Raw genomic sequence first — 14951 nt, 5'->3', positions numbered from 1 at the left:
CGGGCTGTCCACCGCTCTCCGTCAAAGACGCCGACTGCGAGGCGAATCCAAGTCCAAGGCGTGCCCAAATCCCATGGCGAAAAGAAGATCCGTGGTGCTGCTGCCAAAGTTACGCGCAACGCGAGTTGCAACCCAGCCACTTTATGGTCGTGCCGATCATGAACGATGGAAAAACAACTTTTCAGTCGAGCTGTCTGTCGGTACAGCCCGCAAAACAAGAGCAAAGGAAATATCCGTCGTGGGTATCATGGAGCTGCCACGCCAACTTTCCCCTCAGTGGATGATGCCAACCCACGAGAGAACACACCATGTCCGTCGCTTAGTTGTTGGGGCACTGGGCCTGGACGTGGCCGGCCTGCTGGCACTTGTAGCAGATCTTCTCACCACCAGCCGACTCCTTGGGGCAGTCGCGAGAGTAGTGGCCAGACTCGCCGCAGTTGTAGCACTTCATGCCGTTGACGCACTCGCCTGTGATGGGTTAGAGACGGCAACACGCCGGGTCGACGGAAAAGGTCACTCACGGGACATGTGGCCGTAGCCGCCGCACGAGTAGCAGGTCTTGCCAGCACCGCCGCCGAAGCCGCCAGCACCGCCGCCGCCGTAGGAGCCGCCGAAGCCGGCCTTGGTGCAGTTACGGGCAATGTGGCCCATCTCACCGCACTGTCATCTCTTAGCTGTTGCGCGTTTCAACGTCAAACTCCTCCTCCCACCTTGTAGCACTCGGTGGCCTGACCGCTGCCGCCGGCAAGGGGGCAGTCACGGGAGATGTGGCCAGCCTGGCCGCACTTGTAGCACGACTTGTTGTCCTTGAGAGGCTCAGGGCAATCACGGCCTGTGTGTGTGTCAGTGTGAGAGCTTTACCAGAAGCGCGGGACCAACGTACTCATGTGACCCTCGCCTTGAAAGACCATCGATGTTAGCGATGCGGTAGCTTGAACGGTGGAAAGGATACGCACCACCGCAGTTGTAGCTAGATCCAGGTCAGCGCTTCTCGTTCAATGTAAGCAAGGGAAAGGAGATCAATCGTACCACTTAGCCGGTCCCTTGGTCGGGCAGTCACGGGCCTGCGCTGCTGTCAGATCGCTGAAGACGACGATACCTAGGCGCCGCGTATCATACCTGGTGGCCGGTAGAACCGCCTTCGCCACAAAGTCAGCATAAGCTCAACGAAGGGGGACGAGAAGTTGGCGACTCCGAGCGTCGCTGCCAAAGGCCATGAGCCGGGCCGTCGGGTGAGTGTACATACAAGAGTAGCAGGCGCCGCGAGAGTACTCCATTGTTGCTGGTTGAGTTGACTGTAGCGAGAGTAAGTGATCTGGTGCCACTGATGAGATTGCAAGAGAGCGTGTTGGTGGGTTCAAGGATATAACAGGGCGGGGGTTTGAGGCTACTGTTTGGCGATAGCCACGTCGAGGGACCAAGCTCAGAGGAGGCGCTACACGAACGAGAAGAGGCGCAACATACCGTTTGTGAGATGAAACTCGAGGATGAAGAGTGTGGCTAGTAGAGTTAGATGTGAAGTTGGCCTGAAGGGAGGAACAACGGCGTGTGATGAGTAGTGCGTGTGTAGGAGGACGAAAATGGCAGAGATTTCTGAACGATAGAATGAATGGAGCTGTTTGGCCTGCCGCATCGGTTTTTCACCGTGCGCGTTCTCGACCAAACGGTAGGCCAAGGCGGGGCAGACTAGGGATTTTGCATGGCGGGGGGGGATTTTGGCGGCCGCGGCGCGTTGCGCTGCCATTGACGCCAACGGCCGCCGGTGCGGGCGGGCAACGAAACCGATCCGACTTACATGATGAATAAAAGTCGATTGTTGCGCGGTGGCAATGGCTTCTTTTTGGCGATTTGGAGAGACGAGGAGAGAGACTCAGCGTCGCGTGCGGTGCAGAGAAGAGGAGGAAGGGAGAAGCAGGTTTGTGGGAAGGAGAGGAGGAGAGGCGACTGAGGTTGCACTAGCGAGGCCTGGTGACTGCGCGGAGAGGCTGGTTCAGCACCTGCGGCGTCTGCAGCCCAGTGCCAATTGGGGGTCGCCGGGCCATCGGCTTACAGCACCGTTCTCGCTGGGGATCGGGGCGTGCGCCACCAGAGCCGCCTCCGCAGCGACCATTGTACGGTGCGATCTTCTCCTCACCCCACACGGTACTATGCCCAGCTTGCTACGCTGCTCAGCACTTCGGTGAATCAGGATTCAGAAAGTGTACCCGAGCAAGGTCAAATTGCGCGCTGGTCTGCACTTCGATAACGCCAGCGAACGCCGCGGCAGAGTCCCCATCACCGTGGAAGGTTATCCAACCGCTGGTGGACCTTTAACCGTCCCCCCACGTCGTGGCTTGGGAGACGCTGCCGTTCAACGCACATACACGTATCATCGATCATCGCGCAGTACTGTACCAAGATGCTGCGCAAGAAAGTCGAGCAAAACCCGAACTGTTAGAGCGCTGTATCCTGTGCCGCGGAGGCGGTGGACGACCGGCGGTGTGAGCGCCAATGCAGTTGGCAGAGGGCATTGGGCAGCCGTGGCGCACACTGTTCCACTTAGCCTCGCGCACGCAGAATGGCAGAGTCTCCCGATGAGAACCTCTCCATGGTTGTCGGGCAAAAGCAATGACGGTCCGTGAAGTCACGTCAAATTCCCGTCCTCGTGACATCCAAGCCTCGCCTCCCGGTCGTGGCGGCTTGCATCACGTGAGCAGGCGCCTCTCCCAGGGCCCACCTGGCAGACCACGACCACCGGTGACGCGGTGGGGACGCGTGCGGCAGCGTCCATGGATGTCACATCGACGACTGAGCGCGCTCACTGATGACGACCCATGGTGAGGGCGATCCTGCCATGGACGCAACGAAGCCGTGGTTTGAATTCGGACGGGCTATCCTCGACAACGCGCTCCAAGATGCGTGCAATCGCATAGACTTGCTGCTCGCCGCCGGTACGCCATGGTTCCATCAACGCGTCTCATCTCACTGACAGAGCAACCAGAGCAGCGCGGTGACAGCATAGCGAATGATGAGCTTCACAGTACCAAAGCGAAAGCAGACTCTGTGGAAGCGCCGATTCGAGGTCCTGGCCACGGAATCCCAAGCTTCGACGAGCCTCCCGTATCAACAGCTCCTTCTCCCGTGACACCGGCGTCACTCATGCCGCTATCGGGAGTGGATGAGAACACTGTCGCGGCGTTACAATCCGACAATGCACAGCTTCGCAGAAGATTCAATGCCCTTTCGCAAAACTTCAAAAAGGCCCGGGATGCTCTTCAGAAAAGGAAAGACGAGCGGGACAAGTGGATGGAACATGCCACGTACCTCGAGGGACTGGTTGACGCAGCGGAGAAGGAACATGGCATCCAGATCCTGCAAAGAGCAGATCAGTTGCCTGGACCCTCGGCAGAATCAAGGACTGACCCTGGCGAGCCGCGCTCAGAAGCCGGTGCGTCGCCCAAGTCCGGCGACGGGACTACACGTGTCGACAGCGAACCCCCTCCGGCCCTAGCGGATGTCAACAGCGAACTTCCTCCTGTTCCAGCGGATTTCGCTGACGCCGCAGAGCGTGTGCCCGGTCCTCTACCGTCGGACTCAACACAGGGAGAGGAGGAGGAGTCTGCGGCGAACCTGCCCACTCTTCCGCACCAAGGCGTTGTCGACGAGGTCTCAATTAAGGAAGAACCTTCGTCTGACGTTCCTGTGGTTGTTTCTGAACGTATGATTCGAAAAAGAAAACACGAGGATGCTGCCGGACCGTCAATCAAAGCAGAAGCTCAGGAGGACTCCAGTCCCATACCGTCCGGTGGGCGTTACGGCGTGCAGACGCAGGAGAGCCTTGACTTGGACGACATCGAGAATCGCATCGAGACACCAAGGAAGCGCAAGGACCAGGAGCACTCAGCAGCAAGCAGCGCAAATACAGCTCCGCGACCGCGGATATCGTTTGCTACACCTACGGCCGTCCCGAACAGGCAACCCCTTTTGCCAAAAACAGCGTTTGCCAGGTCGTCGGCACTCACACCTCTCAGTGTCAATGTGCGTTTGGCAAGGTCAGTGGAGTACAAGCCCAGAGATACGCCAAGGCAGAAGCGTCACCTCGGCCATGGCATTGGGTCCCTTGCAGAAGATGGTGGCGTCTATGGGACGACCCCTTCTGCTCGGAGAGATGAGCCCACGGATCAGGGAGCCGCTGGGCGACTGAGCACTCTTCTCAACAGCCCGTCAGCCGCGGAAGATGCGATCATTTCCCGCTCTGCTAAAAAGCGTCGGGGGCTCCTATCGTCGGATGAACGACTGCCTATACCGCAGCGACGAGAGCTCCCTTTCGACAAGGTTGTTGAGAACACGTCTCGCTCGCCACTAGGAAAAGGCGAAGACGCACCCCGGCTCCCTTCAAGTTCTCACAAGCGCGTGGCGCGAGACAGGTCTCCTCAACGGAAGAAGCAGTCTATATTGGCATCTCTACGAGGCAAACCCCCGTCCGAGCTCCGGCTTGACGATTTCAAGATCAATCCACTCGCCAACGACGGTCACGACTTTGCCTACACCGAAGTTGTCCGGGACAGAGATGACCGCGCGTGCCTGCCCGGCTGCACCGACATGCACTGCTGCGGAAAGCAGTTCCGCGCTCTGGCCCTCTCCCAGCGGCCCGATCCGCCTCTCACGCCCGCACAGCGCGTCGAGGAGCAGAAGCTCCTGGAGGAGTACCTCGGCGACTACGCATATCGCCTTGCCACCATGAACAGGGAGGAGCGCGATGAGCTCTGGGTGGACGCCAAGACGCAGGAGTTGGCCAACAAGTACGGGAAACACAGGCATCGCTTCTCGCGCATGCAGTCCCCGCCAGGTTTTTGGAACGCAGACTTTCCCAGCACTCAGGAGCTAGAGGCAGACAAGGCCGAGGCGGCCAAGAGGGAGAAGCAAGCAATTATGGAGCGTTATCGCGAGGCAATGCGGCCCGGCGGCCGGTGGATGTTCAAAGACGAGTAAATATATTTCAGCGTGACATTAGCATCAACAACAGCGGCACATGGACTTAGAATAGAACAGGCTCGTCGCGCGGAGGGGTGGCGTTAATCTCGACATTGTTTTCAGGCCAGTGGCCAGAGTCTCATTCAATTGGCTCGTCTATATCGTTGATCTATGCTCGAAGTATTCCAATGCTCGGCGCTCTCACTGGCCATCGCGGATCGGCAGCTGTTGCTGATTTTGCTTGCCAGGATGGCGCGACCCCTTATCCTTGACCTTCTTCTCCTTCTTGGGCGGCGGCGGGTAAGCCTTGAGGTTGATAGCCTGCCACTCCTTGGAGGCTTGGAACGTCTCCTGAATGGGCGCCAGGAGCTGGTTAAGCGCCTTTGCAACAGCTGGTTTCAGCAATTGCGGCGTCAACTTGTCGTTCCTGTAGTCGTCTTGCATCTGTGCGATATCCGTGTAGACCAGGGGCTCGAGGCCGTCTCGCTCGCGATCAACGACGAATTCTCGCTTGCCTCGCAGCGCCGAGGCGGGGAGCAGAACGAACTCCACAAAGGCAAGGACGCCGTTCTCCTCGACAACCGTCGGGGCGGACACAGCCTTCTTGATCTTTTTCGTGACGACCTCGGGAGGGTCCAGGAGATCAATCTTGCTGTCTATCGGATTTGTTAACCTAGTCGGAGCAACGCGCATGGAGGTACTGACCTTGGTCACTAGAGCTCATCTTGCCTCCATGAAGGCCAGGAACCATGGGGTTCAGGATGTGAGCACGCTGCGCTGATTAGTGTTTGCTGGGCTAAAACATGCTGTGGTACGGGCCTTTACCTCTCTGTAGCCTAGCTTTGGCAACCAGTCCTTAGCAGCGATAAACAGCTTGCGCTGGTCAAGTCCTACAACAAAGTTAGCATGGGATGTGGGAATTGCGGACAATAAACTGACCTCCGAACTGGGCGTCCACGTCCAGGTACTGCTCGTCGAGGACCTGCAATATCGGGTAGAGCAGGCCACTGAGCGGCGCGTTGTCGGTCTGCTTGACGATCTCGGCACCTGCGCGCTTGGCGTCGTGCTCTGAAATCAAGGACGACATCTTGTACACGTCCATGACATACTCGGGGCTCTTCTGGTAGTCACTGCCCAGCACGAAGCGCAGCTTCTCGGTCGATACGCCGACAGCCTCGAGAATGGCCTTGATGATCAGTCTGTAGTACTCGGCTCGGTGCGCAACGAGTTCGAGGGGCGCCTTGAGGTTGTCGAGGAAGCCGTGGATGTCGGCGAGGAGGATCGTGACGTCGCAGCCGGCAGCAAGGAGCTGTGCGATCTTGATGGCTGGCACGAAGTAGCCGCAGTGAGGACGACCGGTCGTAGCGGTTCCTGTAAGCATTGTCAGTCAAGGCACCCGGCATCGCATTCATATTCCTTACCCCAGTAGACCTTGGGGTTGCGCCCCTCCTCCAGGATCTTCTCGATGATTTCGGGGTTCAGGATCTCAGCCAGGTTCTCGTTGATGAGGGCGAGCCTCTCGGATGCCGACATGTTGGCCATTGTTCCGGATTGATTGGCCTCGGCGAGGGTATAGCAGGGCTGGTTCGTGGAGTCTGGCAACAACTCTGGACAAAGACGAGGATATCAGGCGCACGCGATCGTTGACTCACGGAGACCGACTTGGAGTTGGTGGGGTTGACGCTGCAACTCGAACTTTTTGGAGGGGCAGGACAGCGAGAAGAAGGGTACAAGGTACCTCCGAATTACGGTCTTGGCGTCTCTGGGGGTCAGGCCTTCCAAGCCTCGCAAGCCTCCTCAGGGTCGGGAGACCCATAATTAATTCCCGCCTCAGACAAACGCCGCCAGTTGTGGGGGGCCGAAAGGCAAGCGCGACCGGCCAGCCAGATTGGGGTTGCAGCGCAGCGTCCGTCACTCACTCACTAACTCAGCCGCCAGACAGGCGTATGTAATAACCGTGGTCGAGCCGTAAATTTTATTCCACCAGCTTCGCTCGACCACATACCCAGCTCGCACAGTCTCCCTTGTGTCTTGCGGCCTCCCTCACCCGCCTCCGACGGCATCTCCCCACTCTGCAGAGCCTCTTTGTTTGTTTCCATCCCTTTCCTTCGCCGCTTCAGCGACTCTCCATCTCTGCGCGACGTTCCGCAGCGCGACGCGTTCCCCCACGGACCGGGCCGCCTGAAGACGCCGAAGTCATCGCCACCACGAGCCGTACCGCATCAACCCCCAGCGGTTTGCAAGCGCCCTTCCCCTCACCTCGGGACCCGGCGACGATAGAGTAGATGCGGAAGTCGCACATCTGGGCGACATCCGCAATCTTACGACATCCCAAGCCGGCAGGATGAGTAACCGCCATCTGCCGGCTGGGCAGAACATACACCACCAGGGCGGCGGCCCTGGCGGCGTCCCTGGACCCGACATGGGCGGTGGCCCCGGAGGCAACCCTCGAAGGAGGCAGCCTCAGTACATGCCGCAGTATCAGCAGCAGCACATGGGTCCCGTGTATCCCACCTATATGCCGTATGGCCCGCCGCAAGGATACTATGGGATGCCGCCTCAGTTTCAAAACGGGGGCATGCCTTCGCCAGGATACATGCCGTATCAGGGCTATCCCGCAAGGTCGCCACCAAGCATGCATCAATATGTACCCATGGTTGGCGTCAGCGTACCCCCAAACTATCCTCGCCCTTCTCAACAACAGTCGCCCAGCCTGTCCACCGCATACCAACCTCCGCCGGCACCGGCGCCGATCCCGCCGCAAACTCCATCATCCACACATTCTTCGCAGATGCTTCCGCCTCCAACTCCCCCTACGCCGCAGCATATAGAGCAAGTCGCGGCACCGCCTCCACCTCTGCCAGCGCACAAGCTCGAGAGTTCGCCCCCAGTAGAGCGTCAGGCTTTCCGACCTCCTGTGAGTGCAGCTGCCTCCCCGTTGAATCTCTAGGCGAACACTGACCAACTTTGTAGCTCCCATGGCTGTCACGGCCGGATGCCGAATTTCCTTCCCGAACTCCCCGGTCTCGGCGACGGAGAAAGCCGCTGAATGCTGATAGCGCCGCAGTCTCGCTGCCTGCTGACCAGCAGCAGAGTGCCGCTGTCGACGATCTGAAGGTACCTACACAGGCTGTAAAGGCGGCGCCAGCGCAGGCAACGAGCACCGACGTGTCATCAAAGCACACATCCGACGTCAAGGCTACATCATCCGATACCGCCGCAGCCGCGAAGTCGCCAGTCTCGACAACTACTCGTCCTGCTACGTCAGCAGCCCCAGTGGTGCCAGCTCTGCCGCGACCGACGTCCAAGTCGTCCAGTCTCGACGGGAAGACGCAAGATCTCGACAAGCAGTCCACTGGCGACAATGTTGAGAACAGCACCAACGGTACTGCTCCGGAGCCCAACCACGTGGCAGACACTGGCAATGCGCCTACTTCACCCGCCAGTCCCCAGGCCAAGGCCGCCCCTACCAGCTGGGCCAAACTTTTCGCTCAGTCGGCTCATAAAGGTAGCTCGGCGTCACCCGCAGTCAACGGGACATCATCCGCTGCTAATGGCGGCGAGTCTGAGGCGCCTGGAGCGGTCCCGGGTTCAACTTTCTCCAAGTCTAATGCCAGCTCTCTCGCCGAGGCGATACGCGCGTATCGCGTCGACAATGGCGACAACATTTCCTTTCTAGAGCCGCGTGGCCTCATCAACACCGGCAACATGTGTTATATGAACTCGGTAGGTCTAGGCGGGGACGACATGCAAGCATCCTACTAACAGTGTTCTAGGTTCTTCAGGTTCTTATGTTCTGCGTTCCATTCTACGACTTTCTAGGTCAGGTCAGCAAGAGAGCTGTCCACAGTTTCAAGAGTGACACACCACTCGTCGATGCGATGTTCGTGTACCCTCGTCCAAATACCGGGGCATTTTGCTAATCATCTCGCAGGATCATGTTCATGCATGAGTTCAAGACTCTTGCGTCGGCTTCGTCTCCCAAACAGCTTGGGCGTACGTTGAAGCCCGAAGACTTTGAAAAGTATGGCGAGCCTTTCACTCCCGAGTTCGTGTATGAAGCTATAAGACAGCTTTCACGATTTGCGAGCATGAGGGTACGCGCTTCCCACCCTTTACTCCTCTTTATACCATGCTAACCTTGCGCAGCGTGGCCACCAACAGGATGCGGAGGAGTTCCTCGGCTTCCTTCTCCAATCTCTAGACGACGAGTGCACCCATGTCATGTCCAGCTCACAAGCCAATGACTCAGAGACAGCGTCCGTCGATCTGACGGCAAGCCAGAGCTCCGCGGATCCATCAGGCGACTGGCTCGAAGTTGGTCGCAAGCAGCGTGCCGCCGTCACGCGGTCATCAGGTTCTAACTCGTCTACGCCAATCACCAAGATCTTCGGTGGACTCCTTCGATCAGAATTCCGCGTGCCAGGGCTCAAGGATTCCATCACGACTGAGCCTTACCAGCCTCTCCAGCTTGACATCGGGTCTCCGGACGTTCGCAACGTCGTTGACGCTCTTCGCGGCCTGACACGGCCTGAGCGCCTGCAGGGCGACTTCAACTCACCCCGTGGCAAGGATGTCATTGCTACGAAGCAGGTATCCATCGAATCGCTGCCGCCAGTGCTCATCTTACATCTCAAGCGCTTCCAGTTTGACGCGGAAGGCCACGGTACCATCAAGATCTGGAAGAAGGTCGGCTACCCCCTGGAGCTTGAGATCCCACGGGAGGCTTTGTCCAGGCAGAAACGCCAGACCATGGGCGATGGCGCGATGCCCAAGTACAAGCTGATCAGCGTCGTGTACCATCACGGTAAGAATGCAAGCGGCGGCCACTACACCGTGGACGTTCGCAGGCAGGATGGCCAAGAATGGATTCGCATGGATGACACGGTTCTCCGCCGCGTGCGCAGCGACGACGTGGCCGAAGGAGGTTCGGAAGAGGAGGTCAAAGAGCCTCGCAAGGATAACGCATCGGCTGGCACATCTAACAGGTTCGGTGCCATGAACGACGAGGACACCGGTGACGATGACGGCTGGAAGCAGGTCACAGCTTCGGCCGGTGGCAACAAGCGTTGGAGCAACGTTGTCAACGGCACAAACGGAACGGCTAAAGAGAAGCAAGTCAAGGAGAGCATCAAGGACAACAAGGTCGCTTACCTGCTGTTCTACCAGCGCATGTAAGGCGGCCAGCAATTCGAGGAGCCTCTCTATGACTCACGCTTTCGTTGCGTTTCGACGCCTATGTGGGCAATATCTGGAACAGCAAAGATGGATCTCTATCCATGGTTGGTTGGGTCACGAGGGGGTTACAGAATCCGGGACTTGAACGGTAATGAGCAACGAGACGATGGCCTTGATACCCGGAGGCTCTTGCTTGGACGTACTGGTATGTGCGCACCGATTCTTGTGTTGTTGAAGGCTTCTGGTAGGAATGGTGAACCGGTGTGCGACGTTGGTCCTCGTGGCCTGGACTCTGGGTTACGACTGGAGTTCAGGTCGCAGATGACGTCTTGCCGGCCTTGTTGATATGTCACCGCGGCGTCTTCCCTGTTATAGAGGGGAGGGTCCGGCTGGCTGTACAGTAAGTATTTTGCATCTGGAATAATGAAAGCGCTTTAAAGCACGAAATGAAGCAAGTGATGTGCGAGTTGTGAACAGGTCAATGAGTCTGGGGGTTGAGACATTGTCTATACATGGTATGGGTACAAAAGAGACTATCAAGTCCTTTGGTCAGCTCCCCTCGATCCGAAGCCGGATATGTCTTCGGGCCCGCGGTCCTTCCTGCTTCCTTGACGAATAAACACATTTCCAGGCCCGGCCGCTTAGTGCTTCTTGATAACTTCCATGGAGTCGAGGGCGTCGCGCTCGGCAATCTCGGCCTCGACCTGAGCAATGATGTTGCGCAGGTAGGGCTGGTCCTGTATTGGCGGTTCAGTCAGCACTTCACTCTGCTCTGCAGGTGTACCTGGCCGAATTCCATATAGTGTAATCGGGCAACAGAGTCCAACGTACGTCCTCGGGCTTGGTCCACTGGTCCTTGGGCAGCAGCTTGTGCTGGTAGCTGCACTGGGTCGCGCGGCGGATACGGTACACGCGCTCGTAGGACTCCTTGGGGGAGAGGCGGCGGAGGGCCAGCTGAGTGGACTCGCGCTCCTCCTCGATGAGGTCGTCGAACCTATATGTGAGCGTGGTGCGTCAGCCCGTCATGCTCTCAAGTCCAGCAAGTTCCAAGTTCATATGCCCAGCTTCCGTTCAACCCATTGAGCCATTCCTCCTCTTCAACTCTAGCCGCTGTATCCTTTGCAATTGATCCCCGGCGGCTTCGCGAAAATGGGCGGGCGGTGGGAGGGGGGGCGTCGTACTTGAGGCCGAGCTTCCGGTAGCCGGCGGCGTTGGCGTACCAGTTGGCCGCGGGCGTGAGCATCTTGGCCAGCCAGGGCCGGCGCAGGACGAACGGCGCGAGGGAGAGTCCGACCATTGTGACGTGCGATCGAGTCGTTCGTTCCGGGGAGTCGGGGTGGTTGGTGTCAATTGACGGGGTCGGGAGCAAAGGAGCGAGGGCGCTTTTTTTCCCGGGTCGTGATGCGCGAAATGCGGCGACGATGATTGGGAGACTGGCAAAACTAGGAGAGCTCGGGATGTCACGTGACGGGAGCGGCTGGTCATCTTCACTGGGACGGAATGGGCGTGTGCCTGCACGTGATTTAACGGAGCCAAGATGTCGTTCGGTCCCGGCGCAGCACGATTGCCTGAAAGGGCAATACCCTGGGGTTGGACGAAACGTTATCTACAGGTGCAAAAAGACATCTTAGGCGTCAGCACGGCGCCGGTGACTCTTGTAATTTCTTTCCGTGGATAGCTCAGCATGCCTTGGGTTTGCTCTTGCAAGTTGCTGGAAGGGTCCGAGGCGGAACAGGCGCCTGTGATTGCCCAGTCGCCCTTCGGCAAACACTCTTGAGCCTTCGCCCGCCACAGTTGTCAACGCAAACCATATTGAAGTCTCACGTTGATGAAGCAAATTCGCTGCCAACGTATAACGTGTTATATCACCACCGCGCAACAGCGTCTTGATACTTGGACCCGCAAGGTCCGTAATGATCGCCCGGATGGTACGGGGGTCAGCGTCTCGCGCCGGCTCGGAGTTTCAAATGCTCGAGCTGAGCGGTACAAGAATGTACAGCAAAGGCGCGTGCCGCGGCCGACGGGGAATTTCTCACGTGTGCGGCGTGCCAGGAAGACGTCACTGTGCTGCAGCCATTGTCATGGATCCCTGTCTGCATGATCAGACGACATAGGCCATGGATAGTACATACTATCGATATTTCAGCCAAAAGAATCCCCCTGTCTTGTGCTCGCCCGGCCAGCCCGTTTCTTTCCGACCAAGTGCTCGCCGTGGCTGTTTCTCTTACGCAGCGCAAATGGTTGCCAGAGCCCGCGGAGGCCGGCCGCTTGGGATGGGAGTCGAAACTCCCACAGAGGCGAAATCCACTGGTGCCTGCCTGGCTTGCGGCACGTCTCCCCTAGCGCAGTCCCCGGGCGGATCCAGCGGGTCGTTCGGCGCTGGCCCTGGGCGCTGCGTAATTGCCGTCAGTGGCCGGTGTGAGTGCCCCGTGGCCCAGGGCATGCTTCCGCCCACTGCAAGCGCGAACCTAGGTACCTAGGTTCCATTGCCCGCCGGGCGCGCTGTCGCGGACAGACTCTGCGCCGTCAGCGACCTGCAGCGCCTGCCGAAACCCCCACTAAAATTCATCGCTGGGTGGCCCCATGGGCTCGGTACAAGACGGGCGGCAGGGGACACTGAAAACGTCGACGGGCGCTCGTCATTATTGTCCTCCTCCACACCTCACGCTCCGCTTCCCTGTTTCTCTCAACCTCAACAGCCCGCCGCCCACCTCCGCACCTCGCTCCAGCGCCAGCGCCTATCCCCGCGCGCCCTCCGACCGCCTTGTCCCGCCTCGCCTCGACGCCCGCCGCACGCGCTTCCCGCGACGCATCCCATTTTCCCTTCCCAAGTCAATGGCCAGCGGCGTTCGCTAGGAAGGAAAGGTGACTGCGGCGCTGGAGCTCGCGTTCCCCGCAGTATCCGCCGTCTGATCCCCCGGCATCGGATGCTGGGGTGAACTCCGAGATACAATACACCGATCCGCTTCTCGCGCTCGACGACGCAGCACCCTCGAAACTTTTTTTCTACCTCATACCTTTCTCTACCAGTAGCAAAGCCGCGGTCGTCCGCCGGTGCCCAGAGACCTCGGCGGAGGGGTAACACGGCAGCCGCCATTCGTCCGCCTGGCCTCGGGGGCGACACCGGACCTGACTCGACGGCGCACATCTCTCGATCGAGAACACCAGCCCCGGCTCGCCGAGGAGGGGATGTCTCACGACGAACCCCCCCAGCCAAGCCGGGTCACTTCGACTACAGACGATGCTGCGAGCTCGTACCGAAGCGCCGCCATCACATCGCCTTCCATGCACGACACCGGGGCGCTGACCCCGCTGCAGAGATGGGCCGTCAAAGCCTCAGACTCCCAGTTCAATGCCATCGCCGGAGCTCTCGGTGGCTTCACCTCCGGCATAGTCACATGTCCGCTCGACGTCATCAAGACCAAGCTGCAGGCTCAAGGGGCCTACACAGTAGTCGACAATGGTCGCATGGTGGGCCACCCGAAGCTCTACAATGGACTGGTTGGCACGGCCAGAGTAATCTGGCGCCAGGAAGGCATACGAGGAATGTATCGGGGATTGGGCCCCATCGTTCTCGGTTACCTGCCGACCTGGGCAGTGTGGTTTACAGTCTATAATAAGAGCAAGGTGTGGCTGGGAAACTACAACGGTACGTCAACGCGATGGCATGCGTCTCTCGGCTCCGCGAACCCCGGCTGACCCGGATAATCAGGAAACACTCACATCGTTAATTTCTGGTCCTCCATAATCGCTGGTGCGAGCAGCACCATTGTCACGAATCCAATCTGGGTCATCAAGACGCGGCTCATGTCGCAGAGCCACTCCCCGGCGCTGGACCACCATGATCTACACACCATGTACCCCAAGCCTGGAAATACGCCGACGGCGCGCCCGACGCTACACGCTCCGTGGCATTACCGGTCGACCCTTGACGCAGCGAGGAAGATGTACACGTCCGAGGGCCTCGCGTCGTTTTACTCGGGTCTCACCCCGGCTCTCCTCGGCCTCACTCATGTCGCTGTTCAGTTCCCGACGTATGAGTACCTCAAGACGACTTTCACCGGCCAGGGCATGGGCGAGGCGCCGGCGCACGGAGAAAAGGCGCACTGGCTGGGCATTCTGTCGGCGTCCATCCTATCCAAGATCCTGGCCAGCGGCGCGACGTATCCTCACGAGGTGATCCGCACCCGACTCCAGACGCAGAGGCGGCCGGTAGCCGGTGAGCAATACCTCCAGGGGCTGGGCATTTCGACCACGACACCCAACGGGTCAGCGAGCAAGGACACGCGAAAGTATCGAGGCATCATCATGACATTCCAGACGATACTCCGAGAAGAGGGCTGGCGGGCTTTCTACGCAGGGCTGGGGACCAACATGATGCGAGCCGTGCCGGCGGCGACGGTGACGATGCTGACTTACGAATACGTCATGCGACAGCTCAACCAGACCAGGCTAGAGGGGCTGGAGAAGCGAGAGAGGCTGGCAGATCAGCCATAGTGCTACGTCTGCGCGAGCATACCCCTCGAGAGATGGGGTGACGGAGACGTTCCACACATTTTCATGACGGCACGCGGAATACACGGGCGCGGCCTAGATACCCGGGAGGTGGACGGCTGCCGGTATAGACATGTTGACCGAAACCATGATGGGAGCGGAGCGGCTCGACAGGCCGCCTGATCTGCTCATGCAACTGCATCTTTTCCTTTTTCCACGCGTAACGCCACGCGGTGTTTGGGCGGTGTTTAGGAGGCCGGGACCAGACGGGGCACACTTGCATGAGCTTGGGGCACGGCACGGAGGTGTAGCATAGCCACTTGTAT

The 14951-nt window shown here is 58.9% G+C and overlaps 6 protein-coding genes across 6 annotated transcripts; 3 read left to right on the top strand and 3 right to left on the bottom strand.

The window, feature by feature from the left end:
* Positions 1–319: 319 nt before the first annotated feature.
* On the bottom strand, positions 320–1277 carry PLICBS_001983 (uncharacterized protein; the record flags this gene model as incomplete). Its single annotated transcript, XM_018321599.2, has 8 exons — positions 320–468; positions 522–660; positions 711–832; positions 884–898; positions 957–970; positions 1030–1064; positions 1120–1139; positions 1247–1277. 8 exons carry the CDS (start codon positions 1275–1277, stop codon positions 320–322), a joined length of 525 nt encoding a protein of 174 aa, XP_018179078.1.
* Positions 1278–2937: 1660 nt separating this feature from the next.
* PLICBS_001982 (uncharacterized protein) lies at positions 2938–4971 on the top strand (the record flags this gene model as incomplete). Its single annotated transcript, XM_018321598.2, has 1 exon — positions 2938–4971. One exon carries the CDS (start codon positions 2938–2940, stop codon positions 4969–4971), a length of 2034 nt encoding a protein of 677 aa, XP_018179077.2.
* Positions 4972–5154: 183 nt separating this feature from the next.
* On the bottom strand, positions 5155–6495 carry PLICBS_001981 (uncharacterized protein; the record flags this gene model as incomplete). Its single annotated transcript, XM_018321597.2, has 5 exons — positions 5155–5609; positions 5659–5725; positions 5779–5843; positions 5893–6324; positions 6375–6495. The coding sequence occupies 5 exons, from the start codon at positions 6493–6495 to the stop codon at positions 5155–5157; spliced, it is 1140 nt and encodes a 379-aa protein (XP_018179076.2).
* An 802-nt stretch (positions 6496–7297) lies between these two features.
* PLICBS_001980 (uncharacterized protein) lies at positions 7298–10131 on the top strand (the record flags this gene model as incomplete). Its single annotated transcript, XM_018321596.2, has 5 exons — positions 7298–7870; positions 7927–8679; positions 8730–8836; positions 8888–9050; positions 9103–10131. The coding sequence occupies 5 exons, from the start codon at positions 7298–7300 to the stop codon at positions 10129–10131; spliced, it is 2625 nt and encodes an 874-aa protein (XP_018179075.2).
* Positions 10132–10772: 641 nt separating this feature from the next.
* PLICBS_001979 (cytochrome b-c1 complex subunit 7) lies at positions 10773–11428 on the bottom strand (the record flags this gene model as incomplete). The annotated part of the gene is made up of 3 exons (XM_018321595.1): positions 10773–10868; positions 10963–11125; positions 11313–11428. The coding sequence occupies 3 exons, from the start codon at positions 11426–11428 to the stop codon at positions 10773–10775; spliced, it is 375 nt and encodes a 124-aa protein (XP_018179074.1).
* Positions 11429–13416: 1988 nt separating this feature from the next.
* PLICBS_001978 (uncharacterized protein) lies at positions 13417–14628 on the top strand (the record flags this gene model as incomplete). The annotated part of the gene is made up of 2 exons (XM_018321594.2): positions 13417–13780; positions 13844–14628. The coding sequence occupies 2 exons, from the start codon at positions 13417–13419 to the stop codon at positions 14626–14628; spliced, it is 1149 nt and encodes a 382-aa protein (XP_018179073.2).
* Between the last annotated feature and the right edge of the window lie 323 nt (positions 14629–14951).

Source organism: Purpureocillium lilacinum (genome assembly GCF_023168085.1).
Source record: "Purpureocillium lilacinum CBS 284.36 DNA, scaffold_2, whole genome shotgun sequence".
Lineage (NCBI taxonomy): Eukaryota > Fungi > Ascomycota > Sordariomycetes > Hypocreales > Ophiocordycipitaceae > Purpureocillium > Purpureocillium lilacinum.
Note: the sequence above shows the minus strand (reverse complement) of the source record. Positions and strands in the feature narration are given on the sequence as shown.